The 21614-nt window shown below is 35.2% G+C and overlaps 2 protein-coding genes and 1 non-coding gene across 4 annotated transcripts; all 3 read left to right on the top strand.

Moving 5' to 3' along the window:
* Window positions 1-84: 84 nt before the first annotated feature.
* TRNAS-GCU lies at window positions 85-166 on the top strand. The gene has a single exon. It is a non-coding gene; the product is annotated as a tRNA-Ser (tRNA).
* LOC18034071 (protein RETICULATA-RELATED 1, chloroplastic) lies at window positions 95-4298 on the top strand. The gene is made up of 7 exons (XM_006424297.2): window positions 95-884; window positions 1326-1424; window positions 1717-1937; window positions 2577-2646; window positions 2911-2990; window positions 3281-3345; window positions 3872-4298. The coding sequence occupies exons 1-7, from the start codon at window positions 405-407 to the stop codon at window positions 4063-4065; spliced, it is 1209 nt and encodes a 402-aa protein (XP_006424360.1). The 5' UTR covers window positions 95-404; the 3' UTR covers window positions 4066-4298.
* Window positions 4299-6192: 1894 nt separating this feature from the next.
* LOC18034316 (AP-2 complex subunit alpha-1) lies at window positions 6193-21514 on the top strand. Of its 2 annotated transcripts, XM_006424293.2 has the most exons (27): window positions 6193-6555; window positions 8884-9015; window positions 9438-9563; window positions 9984-10046; window positions 10124-10221; window positions 10317-10524; window positions 11358-11429; window positions 11511-11603; window positions 13107-13208; window positions 13382-13479; window positions 14905-14986; window positions 15125-15213; window positions 16302-16407; window positions 16506-16571; window positions 17236-17342; window positions 17419-17523; window positions 17618-17738; window positions 17879-18064; window positions 18182-18430; window positions 18943-19023; window positions 19183-19347; window positions 19471-19557; window positions 19653-19778; window positions 20145-20225; window positions 20305-20376; window positions 20849-20928; window positions 21016-21514. In XM_006424293.2, the coding sequence occupies exons 1-27, from the start codon at window positions 6424-6426 to the stop codon at window positions 21131-21133; spliced, it is 3045 nt and encodes a 1014-aa protein (XP_006424356.1). In that variant the 5' UTR covers window positions 6193-6423; the 3' UTR covers window positions 21134-21514. The 2 variants fall into 2 exon arrangements, with proteins under 2 accessions (XP_006424356.1, XP_024034346.1); XM_024178578.1 differs by lacking the exon at window positions 9438-9563.
* Window positions 21515-21614: the final 100 nt, after the last annotated feature.

The following is a 21614-nucleotide window of genomic DNA, read 5'->3' as shown; positions in this document are numbered from 1 at the left end:
GCAACATTTCGAGTGCCTTAAAAGAAAGGTTTTCGCTAATGTAGCATGTTAGTTAATGCTATGCAAGGGAACTGCAACATCATCGTCGCTTTGGCCGAGTGGTTAAGGCGTGTGCCTGCTAAGTACATGGGGTTTCCCCGCGAGAGTTCGAATCTCTCAGGCGACGTGTAAAAAACTCCTTTTTCCCCTTAAAAAATTGTTAAATCATCTCGTGACACCTGCATTACCTCTGGGACACACATCAAATCCCTTCCCCACCTTCCCGGGGGAAAAACAGAACTTGACTTGCACTACGAAACAGTACACAACGCCTGCACTTCTGAAGTTCTGATTTCGTTGGATTCTCTTCATTTTTTGAAAACGCCAAAAACGAAAACAAGAAACCGGAAAAAACAGAAAACAATATGTCTGCGTGTTCATCGACCTTCAGGTTACCGAATCTCCCAAACATCTCACCGCAAAACCACAATATCGTAATGCCCACTACTGTATTTCTGTCTTTGCGCCATTCGACGGCAACAAACCCCGCGTTATGCAAACTCCTATGCGTGGGCAATAACTTCGATTCCACGCCAAAAACGATCGAGATTCCTGGTAAGATAACGGAGGAATCTCCCGATTGTGAACCGAGAATTCACAGCAGCGGAGGTGATGGAGGCGCTGGTGATTCGTCTGGCGGCGGCGGCGGCGGCGACAGTGGTGGAGGAGGCGGTGATGGAGAAGGAAATGACGGAGAAGAGAAAGAGTTTGGGCCGATATTGAAGTTTGAGGAAGTGATGAAGGAAATTGAACTGAAGGGAGTAGGTCTGCCTGATGACATGATGGAGGCGGCTAAAACTGTTGGGATTCGTAAAATGTTTTTGCTTCGATACTTGGATTTGCAGGTTCGTTTATTATTATTATTTTAATCAAATTATTTGTTGTTTTTGTGAATGTGCGATTTGCTTGATCGGAATCACTTTTTTTTGTCAAGTGCTTTGTGCAAGTGCTCTTTTGTGAAAAGCAGTTCGAAGGCTTTTTGAATGTAAAAAGGGCTTCTTTATGAAGAATTGACAAGTGATGAAATGTGATTATAAAACCTCACTTTTCTGAAAAGCATTTAAGAGCGTTTTCTTATGTAAGAAATGCTTTTTCTAGAAATATTTCATCTAAAAAAAGTGGTTTTTAAGTGCTGAGTTTGGCTTGGTGGTGGTGAATGATTCCTGCTTTAAAGTAAGAAAAACAACTAGTGATAGTTGGCTTAAGTTGTTTATTCATTTATTAATGTTGTTATTTGTTGATCAAATATTGATTGATTCTCATTTTGACAATGGATGGAACTGCAGGGGTCAGTTTGGCCACTGGGATTTTTGATGAGATACTGCTTTATGCTTCGTGACCGAATGCTGGCTGATCCTTCTTTCCTTTTCAAAGTTGGAACAGAGGTTTGTTGAGGGTAATTTTTGTTTCAAATTCATAAGGTCAAATGGTTTGTCGCTGAGTGTTGCTCACTGGAAGTTGTAGCCCTAACCTACATTGCTCTGTACATGAAATGAACATTATCATGAGCTATGTTTTTGTTGCTCACATTGGGATAGGACTAAAGGCTATACAGGTTCTTTTGTAGAGTAAAGCAATACCCATCAAATGATGTATCTAAATCACTAGTTATTGCATATATAGTTTGTGTTGAATTGGTGTTAGCTTTTAAGTCTTATGATTGATTTGGCATTCCAGATTGTCATAGATTCTTGTTGTGCAACATTTGCGGAATTTCAGAAAAGGGGAAAGGATTTCTGGTCAGAGTTTGAGTTGTACCTTGCTGATCTTTTGGTTGGTCTTGTTGTTGACATTGCTTTGGTTGGCATGTTAGCACCCTATGCTCGTATTGGGCAGCCATCTGCCTCAAGCGGTTTATTTGGACGTATACAAAATGCATGTGGGTCACTTCCCAGCAGGTTGGCAAAGCACACAAACATTTTAGATTTTTCATCTTTTGTATCCAGATAAAATTGTGTTTCCTCAGTTTCGGCATAGATTTTATATGATGTTATTCATCTTCTTGGTTTCAGCTATATGCTCTTGCTGCTTGTGATAGACAGGTTCCATAATGAATTACAAGATGCTTAGATGTAGAGAGACCTTGTAATCATTTAGTTTGGTTTTGGTTGGATGGACTTGGCCACATGATGACTAATTTGGATGTTTAGTGTTAGACAACTTCTGAAAATAAAGAAGGGTGAGGCAGTGGTTGGAATATAGTTAGCTCAAGACCTAACTTTGAAGAGGTTGATTGATGTCATAGGATCTGGTCATGGGATTCGTACCTATGGTCTGTCCCAAACCAGAGGCTACTCCTTAAGATTCTGGTGGTCTACCCATATTCATTTACATTTGTTATTTCCTGATTCTCTTTACTTTTAAGATAGCAGGGCATGGGGTTAAACTGAGATGAAGTTCTATTCATATTCCACTTATTTTTCTCTCTCTAAATATATCCCAAGCACCCAGGAAGCTTCCACTGTTCTCATTCCCTGCAGCTTTAGATGATCATGAGAGCATAGATTACACTCACTGGAATCGTTCCTCTTTCGTAGTGTTTTTGAAGCTGAAAGGCCAGGATGTAGATTCTCGGTAAAGCAGCGAATTGCCACCTACTTTTACAAGGTATTACAGGTTTACTAGGCCCATTTGGTTGCTGGTTACGAGTTCAATGCCTTCTGGACTAGAGATCTCAAAGACAAATGGCGGCAGCCTTTCAACTCCATTATTTGGTTCATGTTCTGATATCGTATCCTGTGCTTTACTTTTCTAAGAATTGGTTTTAATGTTATTTTGTTTAGCCTACCGTAGTCCTTTGGTTACTGTATTAGTACTTTGTTGTGTCTTTTGCTGCTATTTAACTGATTGATTCACAATATTTGGATTCAGGGTGTGTTATATGGTTCAGTTGGGTTTGTATGTGGTATAATTGGCCAAGGCATAGCAAATTTGATCATGACTGCTAAAAGGTACAGTTCTTTTTGGCCAATCCCTTAATTAGTATTTACAATAATTTTTTTTCATTTTCTGTTTTGGGGACCTTGTTCTGTTTAAGAGTTCTTCCGATTGGAGAAGTGATAATGTAAATATTGATACACTGAAAAGTTGAGCTATGGCAATCAAAATTTTTCTTTGTTGCTCGATAAGTATCTCTCAAATTTTCTAACTATATTCAATATGAATGGTGCATGACTCACATTTTCTCTGTTCTCAAAGGCAGGCAATCTCTCACTCTGTTAATCTTTCTATATATGTTCAGGAACATAAAAAAATCTGAAGATGATATTCCTGTGCCACCTCTTGTGAAAAGTGCTGCTCTTTGGGGTATACCTAACTCTGTTCTTTATTATTTGTTGGGTTCTTCAGTACTACTTCTCTGGCTCTGTTGTGTGGATTTTCAAAATGACTTGCTCTTTCTGTTGAAGCACTGTTTCACAATAACTTTTCCTTAAATTCTTTCTGACCCTTTTCATATTCAATTTAGAGCTACATAGATATTTCAGTCTTTCCTATTTCAGCCTATCCAATGTTTTTAATGGCCACATGACTTGATATTTTGCCTCCTGGCCAGATTTAACAACTTGTTTGATGGAAAATGACACAAATTGCTTTCCCATTTAATTGATTCTACATGTTTCACGTCATATGCCAACCTTTGCCATCCCAAGTGAGGTGGTGATTTATTCATTGGATGATGGGATAGGGAAATTAATAATTTTACAAGTTATGAAATTGTTCATCCAATGAACGAGTGCCATCTCAGCACTCAGGATGACAATATTGCTTGGAGAAGTATTATTATTATTATTCCATTTTCTAATGTTGCATCCTGTTTTGACTCCATAAACAGGTGTTTTCCTAGCTGTGTCTTCCAACATTCGTTACCAAATTGTCAATGGACTTGAAAGAATTGTTGAATCATCTCCTTTGGCGAAGCAGCTTCCACCTGTTGCAATGGCTTTCACAGTTGGTGTGCGATTTGCGAATAATATTTATGGCGGCATGCAGTTTGTTGACTGGGCAAAGTGGAGTGGAGTGCAGTAGATTTCTTGTTTGTTTTAGAAAAGAAAGTATGAGGTAGGTTTGGTTTCTCCAGAGATTTCTATGAAGAAGCCTCCCTTTTCAGTTTGGCTTCTTACATTACAAGCCAATGGCATTGATACTTTGATGGGACTTTTCGAGATTCCAATTTCTTTTTTTGGAATGTTCTTTCTTTCTTTTCAAAGTGTGTTTACACGTTGCTTTTCTAAGAAATATGTGATCTCTTTTTAAAAAAAGAAAGGGAAAATTCCTCTTCCAGTGGAAATGGCAAAGGGCTTTCCGGAAGAGTACTCCTTTATTTTATTGCCATTGTAAAACATTATCGATCATCTTTATAATTACAAGTAAAATTTTTATAAATTAATACTCATTAAATTAATAATTTTTACCGTATAATAAATTTTCACGATCCCGATTAAGGTCATTGCACTAACGATAAATTAATAAGATAATACTTTTTTAAAAATTTTTATATAATTTGGTGGTTCCGCTCAAATCATAAATTAATAATTTGTTGAAATTACAAACGTAATTAACTATGATATTTTAATTACCTAAATTATGGCTCTACTGTTATTTATTTACATAAAATATGACCATATTGTTATTTATTTTTTCTTAAAATTTAAATTTAGTTAAATCTCATTTATATGGTCCTTAATCTTATTAATTTATAGAGGTTACCGTATGAAACGATAACCATATGTAATTTGCAAAATTATGGGAATCAATAATGGAGTTAGTGGTTGCGGGGAGGTTGAGCGAAGGGAAGATTTCAAAATGACTGAAGAAAATTGACTACAGCTGTCTTTCGTATGATTGATTCATCGCAATGGTTGTTGATGACCCCGGTTGATAATATCTGCCCTCAAGTCAACACAGAAAACAAAAACAAAAAAATTCACCCCCCCACCACAAAATAAAAGGAAAAAAATATTCATAAAACTTTCGTAAGAGAAAATAAGAATGCGACTTAGATATTATTATTTTTCAATTAATATGTCTCGAGTTTAAGCGGGGGGGAAAGAAAAAACTTCTGAAAGAGTATTCAATTGGGCCAACCATTCTTGGGCACAGTACTGTATTTGTCATAAAACCTTCCTTGCCTTATCGTTGATATTTTGAGAGTTCATGATGTATGCTGTGAGAGTAACTTTTGTCCTTCTTTCATAGCAAGAGTTTCCTAATTAAGCTTTAATTATGTAATTTATATTGAACTGCAATCATAGCAAGTCTCGATTAGTATTGGACTAGACTTCAAAATTTGGATGTAATTTATATTGTACCTATGATTTTTTTTTTAAGTTGTGCTTCAATTATAATACATTCGGATATTAGATCGGACTTTAAATTCCGACAAGACTTTTAATGTAATAATTTTATAAACTTGTATTATACTATATAGAGTAGTAATAGCAAATGATAAATCACTTTCCTTATTATAAAAAGGGAATTCGAGTTTTTAAATTGGTATTCTCTTATGATTTAAGCTTCTAATGGACAAAGAACGAGTGTGTAATTATTAATTATCATCTAAAAATGTAAAGAAATTAAAACTCAATCATACTCTACTATATAATACATATGTATAACATAAACTCAAAATAACTCAAATTTCAGGAAGGATACCTCATCAAATTTAAGCTTCTTCTTATTATTATATATTATTAGTAATGGTATATTAAAAAGATACAATATATATAAAAAAAAATAGAAATTAAGTATATTTTCATATATTGTTTTTTTATTAAAAAAACTTGGACCCAACACAGAAAATAAAAACAAAGAAACAAATGTGAAACTCGGGTTAATTTCTCTAGTCTCAACATCCATTAATGAAAAAACAGTAATTCCCACCACCACCAAACAAAATCTAACCGATCTGATCCCATACTCTCTCACAAAGTGGCAGTGGTTCATTTCATCGTATACTAACAAATAACCATTAATACGAAACGAAAAAAAAAAAGAATTATATTATAATTAAAAAAATTAAATTAATTACGAAAGAAATAGAGTTGCTAAAATTCTTTAAAATAAAAAAAAGTCGTCTCTCTCTCTCTCTCTTCCCCGCTGCGGCTCTTCTTCTCTTCTCGACGGCTTTTCCAAAATTTTTCCCATTACTTTCTCTCTCTACTTTTATTTTTTCTCATTTCAAAATTCTACTCGATCCTCTCTCTCTCTAAAAAGCAAATTTAAAGTAATCGAGGATCTTTTTGCAGTGGCAGCATTTGTATGTTAGATCCGGCTGAGAGGATCTGAGATTTCGTGAGCTGAAGCACGAGAGACAGGAGATAGAGAAAGAGAGACACAGGAATTGCTTCTCTTTCTCTGTCTAGGTTTTGGATCTGATCGATATAAATGGCGTTGTCTGGCATGCGAGGTCTCTCTGTTTTCATCAGCGACATTCGAAATTGTCCCAACAAAGAGCAGGAGAGGCTCCGCGTCGATAAAGAGCTCGGCAACATTCGTACTCGTTTTAAAAACGAAAAGGTTAGGGTTTTCTGAGGCTGTAAATTTGAGTTTAATTTAGTTACCAGTGGAATTTTGTTTAGTATTTAATTTCGAGTTGGATTTTGGATTTTTCTTTTCTTTTTTGATCGGGAAAATGATGAAATAGTTTGATTTTACTAGAATTTTGGACTTAATACGAGCTGTATGTACGGTAGAATGCTAAGTTAGTAGATGTGCTGAGGTGATCAGTAGGCCTGTGTAAATTGTTTATGAGATTGTTCGTTGAAGTTACTGAAGTAATTCTGCTTTTTGATGGAAAATTGAAGAGAAATATGTTATCTTTCTCAGACTTTTCATTAGCTGACCATGTTGCAAGGTTTAAAGCAATGTGGCTGGATGGTTCGAAAGTTTGATAGTCCTGGATAGAGGTTTATGGCAAGAATTTGTGAATGGGGCTTTCTTTGCATACAGTCTTTGGTATTCCTTAATGTTTTAACATAACCACTAAGTGATGATTTTGATTGATATAGAGTTATGGGTTATCAGTAAGGACATCCTCATTTCTTTACTAATCAAAGTATAAAACACATAGATTTTCTATTAGAAGAGACTTGTTTATAGCTGAAAGAGAGTTTGATGCCTTGCATAATGTACTAGGCCTCTGTTTGAACCGACCGATCTCATTGGGATTCTGCCTATACACTCCTTCAGGTTTCTGTCAAAATTAGTCTTGGTGATTGTCAGCAAGGAAGCCTTTTTTCTCAATTTAGACAATATTGGTTGGGGGACTGATAAAGATATAAATTCATATTTGTTCTCCTTTTTGTTTTCCTCTCTTGTTTTATTTATTCTATTAATTTCCAGAATAACAGTTAACCTCCTTACCAAGGTTGTGTTCCAAAATTATTGCTACTGAAAAGTAAAGTATAAGTCTGATATAATGTTAGAAACTGCTATGGGGATTGTGCGAAAGATGTCAGGAGTAGCAAGAGGAAATTATTCTGATATGCAGTGCAATTGGTAAATTTGCACTTTTATGAGTTAGTAACATCATATGGGATGCGCTTGAAAATTAAATCATTAACTTAATGCAATTTTAATAAATGAGTCCATGACAAAATATTTCAAAGTGTAATTTCTTTGAAATAAAAACCATTGGATTAAGTTTGTCCTATGAAAATTTCTTTGGCTGAAAGAAATAACTCTTTTGCACAGTATGATTCACAAAGGGTTATTTATGTTCGTGCTTGAGATATATAAGGCGTGAAGTATTATCACCATATTTAAAAAATCCAGGGGAGCAAGATATTCCTTGGATCAATTAGTCAAACTATCGTGACTGACTATTAAATACTGGTCTGGCTTGCTAATTTAATGGATACCAGAGGTCACAAGCCTCTTACTTGTCAAACATTTATTTATTTTATTTTTTAGCAAATTTTGTCCCACATTGCATATGCTCACAAAGTTAAATGATTAGTGTTTATTTGCATCATTGAACCTTAAACTCTGCTTGCTTCTTAGGCATTTAGCCTTTGAGGGATTAGATTGGCCATATATCATATTTTTGTGTCTCTTATGAGTTTTATTTGCTGGGACTAATGCTGAAATTTTTTTGAATGTATGATTGATTCTTTGTTTCTTAGTTTTATTTTTATAGTTATTTATTTTTATAAATTTATTACAATGATAACATAATGATGATATTATGGTTCAGTGTTTATTGGCATCATTGAATCTTAAGCTTTCTTTGCTTCTTAGGCATTTAGCATGTGAAGGATTAGTTTGGCTGTATATTTTACTTTTAGGTCACTCATAAGGTTTATTTGCTGGGACTAAGCGTGTGCCGCGCAGCTGCCCCAAACGCACCCTAATGCTGAAAATTTGATGAATGTATGATTGATGCTTTGTTTCTTAGTTTTTATTTTATAATTATTTATTGTTATAAATTTATTACAATTATAAAAATAACGATGATAAGCTCATGGGGTGATTGGTAGACTACTCATAGCCAAAGTTTTCGAAGAGGTGAACAAGCTTTATTTTGAACGATTTAATAGGAATCGATCAATATAAGACAAGCTAATGCCACCTGTGTAATGGGATAATTTCTACTCTTTATATGCATTAGTTGTTCTTAAGGAATGATTTCATGTGCAAAGAGCAACCAAACTCGATATTGTGTTAATTTATACAGTTTATTTTTACCCTCCACAGAAACTATACAGGGCACCAAATATGCCGTAAAAATTATTGCTCTTCTTTATAAGTCTGTTTTATTTTTATTCTTTTTATCCTTGCATGCTAACATTGGCCACACACTGACAAGTGATCTACTGGTATTGAAACTTTTCACTTTTTCAACAGGGGTTGTCACCTTATGAAAAGAAAAAATATGTTTGGAAAATGCTTTACATTTACATGCTGGGTTACGATGTAGATTTTGGTCACATGGAAGCTGTTTCTTTAATATCTGCACCGAAGTATCCAGAGAAGCAGGTAAAATCCTTTGCATTTCAGTTTTTCCCATAATTTGTACTTGTTTGTTTATTTCTTTCTCCACTTATGTGTTCAAACAGTATGGTGATCATGTGATTTGTCTGTATAGGTTGAATTATTGATACCAACAGTCAAAAGTGATGCATACGAATTTTGAAAGTGCATATTTAAATTGATTTAAACAATGATATAATTTTTGAAGACTAGGTTATTTGGATCTCTCTGAATAATGCTATTTGTTACTTCCAGGGGCTGGAAAGCTCATTTGCAGATCATATATTCTTGTGTTTGAAAGCTATGTTTCTTGCAATATGACTATTTAATTCTGGAATGTCAAATGTTTTCGCACATTTTCTATTTTTAGAAATATCCCCAGGAATTTCTGTTTAATTAACTTTTTATCATGCTCTAAATGGCTGCAGGTTGGGTACATTGTGACATCGTGTTTGCTCAATGAGAACCATGATTTTCTGAGATTAGCGATAAACACTGTACGCAATGATATTATTGGTCGAAATGAAACTTTCCAGTGCCTAGCATTGACTATGGTATGTTGGCAAGAAATCTATAGAAGCCTCTTTTTCCCCTAATCTATTTATCCTTTTCATCAACTCATACATTATCCTGGAGCGATTTTCAATTTATTTCATAAGAAAGAAATGGTTTTATATCTTTAAGTTGCTCTCAATAATTTCAGCATATTATAATCTTTTGGTCGTGGATGGTAGCATCTGTATCTTCTACGATTGACTTTGTTTCTTATTAGGAGCAAATGTTATATGCATAGTTCTGTTCATGATATAAGTTTCTGATTATGGTCCTGTCTTTTGTTTTTTTTGGTCTCTTTCTTCTTGCAGTCATCTTCTTTTTGGTTTAAATAAAGACTTGCATTCACATTTTGTACCATTTTAAGAGCTTTGGGTACTCAGCAAGTTATGTACTTCTGCTGTTTTTATTAAATATTGCAGGTCGGAAACATTGGTGGAAGAGAGTTTGCTGAATCACTAGCACCTGATGTTCAAAAATTAATTGTAAGAATAACTCTATTTTGCAGTTTTAATTGGCATTTTTGGATATTAGCTGACCTTAACCAGTTATTTCATTTTAGATTTCTAGTAGCTGCAGACCGCTTGTGAGAAAAAAAGCTGCATTATGTTTGTTGCGCTTGTACAGGAAAAATCCTGATGTTGTCAATGTAGATGGCTGGTATGTTTGATATTTCATTTCTTTATAACAGGCTGCTTTGTAGTAATTGATTAATTTTATTAATTTGCATTTGTCTTGTTTTCCATACACTGTAGGGCGGATCGGATGGCACAGCTGCTAGATGAACGAGACCTGGGCGTTTTGACATCATCTATGAGCCTTCTTGTTGCTTTGGTATCAAATAATCATGAAGCATACTGGAGTTGTCTTCCGAAATGCGTCAAAATATTGGAACGGCTTGCTAGAAACCAGGATGTTCCACAAGAATACACTTACTATGGTATTCCATCTCCCTGGCTTCAGGTCTGTATTCAGCTTTTCGCCTACAACTTATCTGCACATCATGGATGCTAATTTTGAAATGCACTTCAACTGGCCTGTCTAATAAGTTTGAATGGACTTCGGAATGTTTACTAAATGGGTTGATCCGAATATCGAAATCCTTAGGACTTGATCTAGTCAAATTGATAGTCCTGTGACCGATCTGGAAGTGAAGAGTGAGATGTACTTTGAAAATATAGTCTAGTAATAGTGACACTGTAATTGCCCTTTTTGAAATTGGATATCTGTGCTAATCCAATGATAATTTTTTATCACTACTCACCAGCCCACTGTCATTAGCGGGGACAACATTGTGAGGGAATCTTTAATTGTCCTATGGAATCAAAATTATCCTATTGATGTTTTATGTACAATTTTCTCTTAGTTAACAGTCATCATGAATGGCCTTTCTGTAAGCTGTCAGATTTTGTCAGCATTGATGATTGAACCTGTTGTGTACATTAATTGTAAGCCATTATTTGCTGGTATGTTCACTGATTGATTTATACCTCCAAGTGTGATGTATTGAAAAATGAGTTGTTTTAATCTTATAGTGACTACCGAATGCTACCTCATTGAACAGTTTTAGTATTAGTGGAGAATGTAGTTACTGCAGTCCCTGAAGGAATTGCTTATTACAGCTGAATTTTGGATTTGCTTTGGAATTATGTTACTTCTGAATTTTGAATTTACTCTTTCTTTTTTGAATTTTTATCAGTATCTCTTTAATTGTGACTGATCTTATGAAATTTGTAATTTTTCAATGTACATTAATCCTGTTGATGTTGATGCTATTTAGTATTTTGCTGGCATAGGTCAAGACAATGAGAGCACTTCAGTATTTTCCAACTGTTGAAGATCCAAACACCAGAAGATCGTTGTTTGAGGTTCAACTTATCCACAAGAAGTATACTGCTTTTTGTGTCTCTGATTAAATTATTCTAATTGGATTTTAACTGGTGAACTAGGTTTTACAACGGATATTGATGGGAACTGATGTTGTGAAAAATGTTAATAAGAACAATGCGTCTCATGCTGTTCTCTTTGAAGCCCTTGCTCTGGTAAGTTAGGAGCATAAACTTAAATTTAGTCTGTGAAATTTGTTAATTATATTGGGACATTTCGGCTTTTCATTTTATAGATGCGTGTTAACATATTTGGCTGAACTGAACCTTCAAATTTTTTTGTATCTGTAGTAGGATTCAAGTATGTTGAAAACAAATAATGTTATGTGTTTCATTTTATAGATGCATACTGATATATTTGGCTGAACTGAAACTTCAAAAGTTTTTGTATTTGTAGTAGGATTCGAGTATGCTTTCCCTGAAACAAACAATGTTATGTGTTTTCTTTTATAGATGCATATTGTTATATTTGGCTGAACTAAAACTTCAAAAGTTTTTGTATCTGGAGTAGGATTCAAGTATGTTTTCCTTGAAAACAAATATTGTTATGTGTTTCATGCAAAGAGAAACAAACTTATGTTTCAACAATATGATAAGCTGTGGATTCATGTATGTAGATATAGGGGTGGGCATATTTTAACCGAACCGATCCAAACCGACCATTTGGATCGGTTTGGATCGGTTTCATTAGTAAAAACACTGGTTTCGGTTTATTGGATTGCAAACCGACATCACTCGGTTTGGATTTTGGTTTGGAAGGATTCCAAATGGATTCAAACCGATCCAATCCAAAATTTAAAAAGCTTTAAGATATATGATGTGTCAATTTAGTATTGGATTATTAACAAAGGAAATGTACACTTTCGTACACAATAGCATACCTCTTACTATAAAAACAAAAACACAAACCTAATTTTCCAACACTCACGGCTGCCTCCGCCTCCACCTCCAGTGCTTCCTAATTCCTATCATTCTCAACTCTCTCAATCTCAATCGCTCATTCTCAAGTCTCCTGAGGTATTTTTTGATTTTATTTTTCTTGCTAAGATTTTATTTCATTTTAGTCAAAAGTTAAAATGGATTTTGCTAATAAACTCAAACCGAGATCGGTTCAGTTTATAAAAAATTTATGTCTATATCGGTTTGGAAATATTTCAAACCGATAAGTTTGGATCGGTTTGATAATATGTCTCAAACCGATCCAAACTGAATTTGCCCACCCCTATGTAGATATATACAATAGTGAAAGCGATCTTTTATGGGTGATTGTATTGTGGTTTATGTGTCTCTCCTGTACACATTAAAAGAAATATATAGCAGGATTTGTTGTCCTCAAGTCAGAACAGTTGATTTAAAGTCTCTGTATGTGTGATTGGAGGGTGTGATCAGGTTATGAAACTGTCATTTCTTCATTTTGAAGAAGCAATGTCTGTTGGGCTTGAAATACAATGCATTTATTTAGTGCCTGCTATATTTTTCGTTCAAAAGATGCTGTCTGATTAGAAGAAGAATTTATGTGCTATTTGGGGTGTTAAATGGTCTGATTGGGGCTGGGTTTCGCCTGAGATTGAATTCCTGCTAAAATGATTAACATTTTTCATTTATTTTAGAATTTGAGGTGCTCTTTATTAGGATTTTTGCTTGTCATCTCCCTCACAGGTCATGCATCTTGATGCTGAGAAAGAGATGATGTCTCAGTGTATTGCCCTTCTGGGAAAATTTATTGCAGTTCGTGAGCCAAACATTCGATATCTTGGGTTGGTAAGTCATGGAAACACTAGCTTTATTCACTATTTCTTTCAAGTAGATTTTCTTGATAAAATTTTATGACCAATATATGCCAAAATGGGCTTTAATGTCGAAACTCATAATAGTAAATCTCATTGCTACTCTATGAGGTTATGATTATACTTCTTTACATTGTTATGTTGCAGGAGAATATGACTCGCATGTTGATGGTAACAGATGTGCATGATATTATCAAAAGACATCAGGCCCAGATTATAACCTCATTGAAGGACCCTGACATAAGGTTCAATTCGAGTTTCCTTTGTTAATGTACTTCCAAGTCGAGAATGGCAGGCCTCTCAGATGTTGTTGCTCATAGTTTTGCATGATTTAACCATCAATTTTTAGGTGGTAGTGATTCTTCTATGGAGAGTATGTATTTTCTCATGAATTAAGTAACCATTAGGGCACATGGTTTTTCAGACTGATTTAAGAAAATAAATAAGTAAATAAAAAATTTGATAATAAATTACAAAGTGTATTATCTGAAGTAGTAGAAAGATTTGTCTCTGTATTATGGACCAGTTGTCCACTGGATCATCGAAAACCCAATGGAAAATTCAAAAACTGTACAAACGTTTTTCCAATGAGATTTACAGTGAATTCCTGACCAGCATATACAAAGCTAAACCAGCCAATACTTTATCCAAAACCCCTTCCAATTTAGACAGATGAAGAAAAAAGTGGTGTCTTGGAACTCTTTTCTCTTTCATTGTGAAATTTCTCATATCACAAAAGTTGAATGTTATTTGAGCTACTGAGATTTGTTTACTTTTATCAGTTTTGAAGCTTCTTGATGTAATGTGCATTTGTTGGGGCAAACTTTGTTGACTTTGTAAATTTCCTGTTTGTGGGACATGAGTTGGCATGCTGCAATTGCATTTCCAAAGTATTATTTTCTTTCTTTCTTTTTTTCTTAGAAAGGACTGAGTTAGAAAAATTGTTGAGCGCCAAAGTTGTTAAATCAAGATATTAGTCAATCTAGTTATAGTGGATTTTTTTTTTTTTCAAACGAAAGTATATTTTATTCCAACAATTATTTGTTAATTGTGTGCTGGTCACCATTTTATTTAGACCTGCATTCCATAAACACGTCTGATTTTAGTAAGATCACAAAAAATATTAATGGCTATATAATTAGATAAAGATATGCTTAGTGTTTGCTAATACCATGGTCTTCATCTGTCCATTGGAAATAGAGTCTAAAGTGATCTCTAGTCTTCATTTAGAGATTCTAACTTTTGGTTCTTGTTCCTGCTTGCTGAAGATCTAAGGAATCTGGTTAATTTGCCAATGACATTTTTTAATAACCCTTATTGATAAATGATAAATTTGAGTAGCGTAGCCAACCAATTTAGGTCATTTAATATGCATTTCAGTCCCAAGGAGTTGGACAGAATATTTCTGAGGATGTATGTAAAATTATGAGCATATTCGTTTAATGGAGGCACTTATTCTTGTCACCAGAGTTGCTCTTAAAATGGACTATTCAACATAAGAAAGATCAAAATGCAGATAAATGAGTTTGCGTTTCCTTTTCACATTCTTCTTGAATTTTTGTCGTCTTTCAGTGATTCAATTGTGCCACCACTAGTTTTTTGGTAAGTCTTTATCACTTATTGTTCTGTGAACTTACTTTTACTAACTCTTGTTCATCTTTACCCCTCAGTATTCGTAGGCGTGCTCTTGATCTCCTATATGGAATGTGTGATGTTTCAAATGCAAAGGATATAGTTGAAGAACTGTTGCAGGTATAAATTGCTGAATATAGACTAGTTCTACGTGATTCAGGGGACATTTTATTTATATTATTGACTATTCCTTGCAATCTGCTGAAAGAGTTTTCAAGCACAAAGTGAGCATGCTACTGATTTGCATCTGTTTTCCAGTATCTTAGCACAGCGGACTTTGCAATGCGTGAGGAACTTTCCCTTAAAGCTGCTATTCTTGCTGAGAAATTTGCTCCTGATTTGTCATGGTGAGAATGTTATACTTTAGAAATTTAGGGAAATATATGGAAATGTAGATGGCCTAAGCTGGAAGGATACCTGCAGTTGACAGACAATTGGAAATGTAAATTTCCTTGTCTGTCTTTAAGGTAATAAAAAAGGAGGTGAATAGCTACATATGAAGGTTGCTTCTAGAGATAATCCATGGGGGGATGTAGTGCAAAAGACTAATACATTTGACCTTAATTCCATAACTAGTTCAACCACTGGATCTTATGTTTGTATGGTAAATGACCAAAGATGATGTGATAAACTGACCCTTGAAATTACAGTAACATTTGTTATGCCACTCTGTGGGGGTACATGTGGGGCAGATGTGAGAGAATTATCTGTACTGAGACGTTGAGTGCAGCCCTGAGCTGGTCTTCATTATAACCAAATTGTAATTGAGCTACACCAACCCAATATGCTATTCAATTAAAAGGGGGGGTTGGAACAATGCCAAAACCTCCATCATATTTTAAATTGGGACCATAACATATCACTCTGGTAGGTTTTAGAGAAATTATCTCCTACTACATGCAAGAGTTTTGTATATCTGACATTGAATGGGCCACTAGTAAATTTGCATACCTTAGACTAATACCCAAAACTATACCATATGACATTCTTGGGCATTGCTTTTGTCCTCTGGATCTAGTAAAACAGTAAGTAGGTTAGTGGCCAAACTTGGCCGAATTTACTATCGGGTGATTTTCTTTTGTCCTTTTGGTATCTCTTGGATGGAAATTATGTGGTTAATAAGCACTTCCATTAGGGCCCTGCTATGTTACATTAACTGTAACATACAACCACCCAAAAATAGTTTCTTTGTACCTCTAGGTTGTTGCCGCTCAAATAATTTAGGGGTTGTGGGAAACTACTTTTAGGTCAGCTGGAAGGTACAGTTAATGTAACTTAGCACCTGCCTATTTATTATCATGGAGCTTTCTAGCATTTTCTTTTCCTAGCTGTTGCCTTCTTTCTTGCCTTTATGGTCACTTAAGTATTCTTTTTGTTGAAGAAACAAGATTGTATAAGCTGTGTATATGATATCATATCCTATGATTCTTCACAGGTATGTGGATGTCATTCTTCAGCTGATTGACAAAGCTGGAGATTTCGTCAGCGATGACATATGGTTCCGTGTTGTGCAATTTGTTACAAACAATGAGGACCTACAGGTGATCTACACGTTTGTTATTTAAACACAGTTAATCATTTATCTAGTGGACCTGCTCATTTAATATTGACTGAGACTTCATTATCCATATTTGATCAGCCTTATGCAGCTGCAAAAGCCAGAGAATATCTCGACAAGCCTGCCATACATGAGACAATGGTTAAGGTGATTAACTTCTGACCTTCATTCATTTTCCAAATTAGCTATATTTCCAAATTAGCCATACATGAGACAATGGTTAAGGTGATTATACTTCTGACCTTCATTCATTTTCCAAATTAGCTATATTTGCATTGGATAGGAATCTTCACACTTTATTTGGGTGGTCCAATGAAGTCAACTCATAGTTTTGTTGGTCGAGTTTTTACTTACCTCTATAATGTGATTCTTATTGACTTCATACTATTATTGGCTTTAACGATATGTTATGAGAATATACAGAGATCAATTTCCATCACAAAAATTAGGCAACTTTTCCAAAAAAAAAAAAAAAAAAGAGATTCAGACAAGCTATAATACTTGTTTCTCCCAGTTGGCTTCCAAATTTGTATCTTGCGGTCTGGTTCTATGCATATGGTAATAGATTTCATATGTTTGGAATACTTTATGAATCTTGTGGATTTGTAGAATTTCAATTTTGTACAATACCTCATAAAGCATGAACACTCTGACTAGTTTTCCATTTTTTAGAGTAACAATTTTACCATGCAAACATTAATTGAAAATGAAGCTTTAGAATATTCTGAATATTTTATTCAATTTAATATGTCATTACATCTTAAAAGTTTTTTATTTATGTCATATTTGACTTATTTTGCCATTGCCATAGGTTAGTGCTTATCTTCTTGGAGAGTACAGCCACCTTTTGGCCAGACGACCTGGCTGTAGTCCAAAGGAGATATTCAGCATCATTCACGAGAAGCTTCCAACTGTTTCGTAAGAGCACTTCATATTCTTCCTTCATATTTAAAAAGCTTTTGTTTCTTGGTTAAAATGCGTATTGCATTTGCAGGATGTCCACTGTTGCTATTCTTCTTTCAACATATGCCAAGATCTTAATGCACACACAACCCGCAGATCCAGAATTACAGAATCAGATCTGGACAATATTCAATAAGTGAGAGTTACCATTGGATTTTGGATTTTGCTAGTTTTCACATAATTGTCTACAAATGATGTGAATTTCCTAACACAGTCCTGTATTGTTTTAGATATGAGAGTTGCATCGAAGTTGAGATTCAACAACGAGCTGTTGAGTACTTTGCATTGAGTAGGAAAGGGGTAGCTTTGATGGATATCTTGGCTGAAATGCCTAAATTCCCTGAGCGCCAAGTATGTGTATTTAAATTTACAATGTGATCAGATCAGTCACCTCCTCTAGTAGTTATATGCAGAGGACCAGTTCATCAAAAAGTTTGATTGAGGTTTTCATTCAGAATCTTTGACACTAACTGTTACTCTTTACCATTTAGTCTTCATTGATCAAAAAAGCCGAAGATGTTGAAGTTGATACTGCAGAGCAAAGTGCCATCAAGTTGCGAGCGCAGCAGCAGCAGACATCAACTGCATTGGTTGTAGCTGACCAAAGCTCTGCTAATGGGACATCGCCAGTCAACCAGCTTGGTCTTGTAAAAGTTCCCAGCATGAGCAGTAGTGTGGTTAGTGTCTATCTCTTCATGAAATCGAGTTCATATCTCCCATATGAATTTTCCTTTGGATTGAATACATCAGATTTATAGCTGTAATTGGATACTGACATGCTTTTACCTTTACAGGATCATAATTCAACAGATCCAGGGATGGCCCAGCCAAATGGGACTTTGACCAAAGTAGATCCTCAACCTCAACCTCCATCTCCTTCTCCATCACCTGATCTTCTTGGTGATCTTTTGGGCCCACTTGCTATCGAAGGTCCTCCTGTTGCCGGTGAATCTGAGCAAAATGTGGTGTCTGGATTGGAAGGAGTTGCAGCTGTGGACGCAGCGGCCATAGTACCTGTTACAGTGCAGACAAATGCTGTTGAGGTTTGTATTTATTACCTGTTTGTTATTTTGGTGTATATATGCCATTGTAGACTTTGGTTTGCTCATTTGAATGTGAGCTGATTGTCAATATATCTGTAGAACCTGCCTTGCTGGATGGGTTCCCCTCGGTTCCTCCTAGATCGGGCTGGTTTTAGTGACTATATGCTCTGGCTATATATAGTACAGAGGCATCTGAATGTAGCATAAATAGACCCCAGAGAATAATACCCAACTACTCAGAGAGTTAGGTATTTATGGTTGTGTTGCGTGTGCAGTTCTATCATGTTATAGTACTTTGAAGAAAAATTTTCCTTGGTTTTTCTGCCTTCTACATTATAAGAGCTTTTATGAAGTCCTAATATAGATGTTTCTTTTCTATCATTTTTGTTATAATTTTCTTTTCCTGAAAGCTTTTCACTTTCCCTGCAGCATAGCACTCTTTTGCACATTCTCTTCATGTTGAAACCATGACATTCTGTCAACATCTAAACATCTGTCATCTATTTTTGCAGCCAATAGGAAATATTGCCGAAAGATTTCATGCTTTATGCTTAAAGGATAGCGGTGTACTCTATGAGGATCCTTATGTTCAGGTTTGACTTTTTCCTTCGAAATTTTTCCTCACTATCCTATTGGCCATCATCTATTTAAGTTTATGGTTATTTTGACTATTTCTCCCTCACATTCTTTGGGATGGCCTTACAGTTTCTTACCAAGGCATGACATGATTTATTTGTTAAATGTTGTCCCAGATTGGTATTAAAGCTGAGTGGCGAGGCCATCATGGACGTCTAGTGCTATTCTTAGGAAACAAGAATACCTCTCCACTTTTTTCTGTTCAAGCTCTAATTTTACCGCCTTCCCATTTAAAGATGGAGCTCTCATTAGTACCTGAAACTATTCCTCCTCGAGCACAGGTGAATACTGCTAGTTATGTTGTTTTTGTCATCTTCATGGATATACTTGTCACTCTCAGTCTGTTCTCCATCTTTTTTTGTTTTAATTTTTCTTTTTTGACATTTTCCTCTTTGCTTGTATAGGTGCAATGCCCACTTGAAGTCATGAATCTCCGACCAAGCAGGGATGTAGCTGTTCTTGACTTCTCCTACAAGTTTAATACCAATATGGTATGTGCTAAAAATAAATTCATGTTTTACATGTTTTTGTGCTCGGGCCTCAGTAATATGTGGTAGTGTTGATATCCAAATTTTCCCTTATATAGGTAAATGTCAAGCTTCGCCTTCCTGCAGTCCTGAATAAGTTTCTTCAGCCTATAACTGTATCTGCTGAAGAGTTTTTCCCACAATGGAGATCACTTTCAGGCCCACCTTTAAAGCTTCAAGAAGTGGTTTGTACATGCTGCCTTTCCTTTTTACACAATGTATTTGTTATTAATAAAAACATTACATTTTCTTTGTTTTCTGCTTTTTATTGCACTAAATGATGTTGATAATAACAAAAATAATTAGATTTGTTACTGAAGTGAATTTTATATTTTAGTAAATTACTTGTTAGAGCCTCTTGCAGTTATTAGTCTTGGATTAATTTTGTTGCAAATATTATGTTCTTTATTCGTGAGTATCAAAATGCAATTGAGGTGAAAAGAAATTGGCTTAATGGCCATAATCTGCCTTTAAGGCAATGTTACATCAAATGGCAAGCTCCATATATTTTTCTCATTCAAACAGCCATATTTTTTCTATTAATTGTGCAGGTCAGAGGTGTGCGACCAATGCCACTACTTGAAATGGCTAATTTATTTAACAGTTGCCATTTGATAGTCTGTCCAGGGCTTGTAAGTGCTTCATCCTTTCACTCTCACCTTTATCTTTCAATTATATAAATTTTGTTCATAGTTTGATTTTATGTTTTAGGACCCAAATCCTAATAATTTGGTTGCAAGCACAACATTTTACTCAGAAAGTACACGAGCCATGCTTTGCTTGGTAAGGAAGAAATATCTGCTTCTAGCTATTTATCTGGGCTAATTATATGATTTCAGGATGGGCATGTTATGAATAACACCTGGAAGCAACCTTTACTCCTTTGTTAAAGTTTACTCGTTCATTCCGTATTACGGTTCAAATGCCTGTAGTCCTTGTGCTCTACAAGTACCATTGTGTTTGTGAGTCAGTTTTTATTGTGTTCTCATTTTAATTTAGTATTGAGATCATGCTGTCTTGCTTCTTCAGTGGCAGTGTCTTCTAAAGATGAATCTAGCTTAAGTCCGTATGAGCATCACATGATTTTGTAACTTGCATGGGGAGGAAAATTTTAACCAAAACGATAATAATAATAATAATAATTGTTATGGTAATAATACCCTGAAGTATTGTTAAATTTTAGATGCAGATAATGCATTGTTATTAGTGAAAAGAAAGAACACTGTTTGACAGATATTTCTTCTGTGGCATTCAGACTAGAATTGAAACAGATCCAGCAGATAGAACGCAGCTGCGAATGACGGTTGCCTCAGGAGACCCTACACTAACATTTGAGTATGAAATTTAGCCTCATAGGCCTATTCTTGAGTTATATTTGAGTTTTAACAACTTGCCAGACTGCTTAGACCATTTGATTTGCAGGTTAAAGGAGTTCATCAAGGAACAATTAGTCAGCATTCCCACTGCTCCCCGTCCACCTGCCCCAGCGCCAGCAGCACCGTCAAACGATCCTGGAGCAATGCTGGCAGGTTTGCTGTGACAAATTAGCAGTGAGTACCCGTGAATATTTGTTCAATATACACTTGTAAACCTGATTTCTACAACCGACCTTCCTGTCTGTCCTTCCAATTAAGAGGTGGATAGGGAAAATCATGATGCGAGGGCTGGCGGAATTGAGGGTGACCTAATTTGTGATCGGCTTAGTGTTTGAGTGAGGGTTGGTCGGGATTTTGAGATTCTTTTCTGCACAATTTTACTGCGCCTGGGTGAGCTTTTTATGTCTTCTGGAATAGAGGTTTTTCCATTTCTTTCCATTCTTTTTTCCCTTTCTCTTCCCAGTTTCACTGGATTGTTTTCTGTAGTACAAATATGTATACAGTTTGTAAGATATTTGCATGAACTAGATTGAGTTGTGAATTAAGACAGTATTTGTTTGTCAATCAATCATTTTAATAGATGAAAATAATAGAGCATTTATGTGATTTACCCGAATGGGATCTCCTTGAAAACTAATAGAATTG

The sequence above is a fragment of the Citrus clementina genome, unplaced genomic scaffold (genome assembly GCF_000493195.1).
Source record: "Citrus clementina cultivar Clemenules unplaced genomic scaffold, Citrus_clementina_v1.0 scaffold_8, whole genome shotgun sequence".
NCBI lineage: Eukaryota > Viridiplantae > Streptophyta > Magnoliopsida > Sapindales > Rutaceae > Citrus > Citrus x clementina.
This window is presented reverse-complemented; position numbering and strand designations above follow the sequence as displayed.

Bases quoted from the DNA above. Each gene is read 5' to 3' on its own strand.
- LOC18034071 (XM_006424297.2), top strand. From the start codon at position 405: ATGTCTGCGTGTTCATCGACCTTCAGGTTACCGAATCTCCCAAACATC. The intron at 885-1,325 runs GTTCGTTTATTA...ATGGAACTGCAG, and splicing joins TTCGATACTTGGATTTGCAG to GGGTCAGTTTGGCCACTGGG. The intron at 1,938-2,576 runs GTTGGCAAAGCA...CCTCTTTCGTAG, and splicing joins TGTGGGTCACTTCCCAGCAG to TGTTTTTGAAGCTGAAAGGC.
- LOC18034316 (XM_006424293.2), top strand. From the start codon at position 6,424: ATGGCGTTGTCTGGCATGCGAGGTCTCTCTGTTTTCATCAGCGACATT. The intron at 10,525-11,357 runs GTCTGTATTCAG...TTGCTGGCATAG, and splicing joins TTCCATCTCCCTGGCTTCAG to GTCAAGACAATGAGAGCACT. The intron at 13,209-13,381 runs GTAAGTCATGGA...GTTATGTTGCAG, and splicing joins ACATTCGATATCTTGGGTTG to GAGAATATGACTCGCATGTT.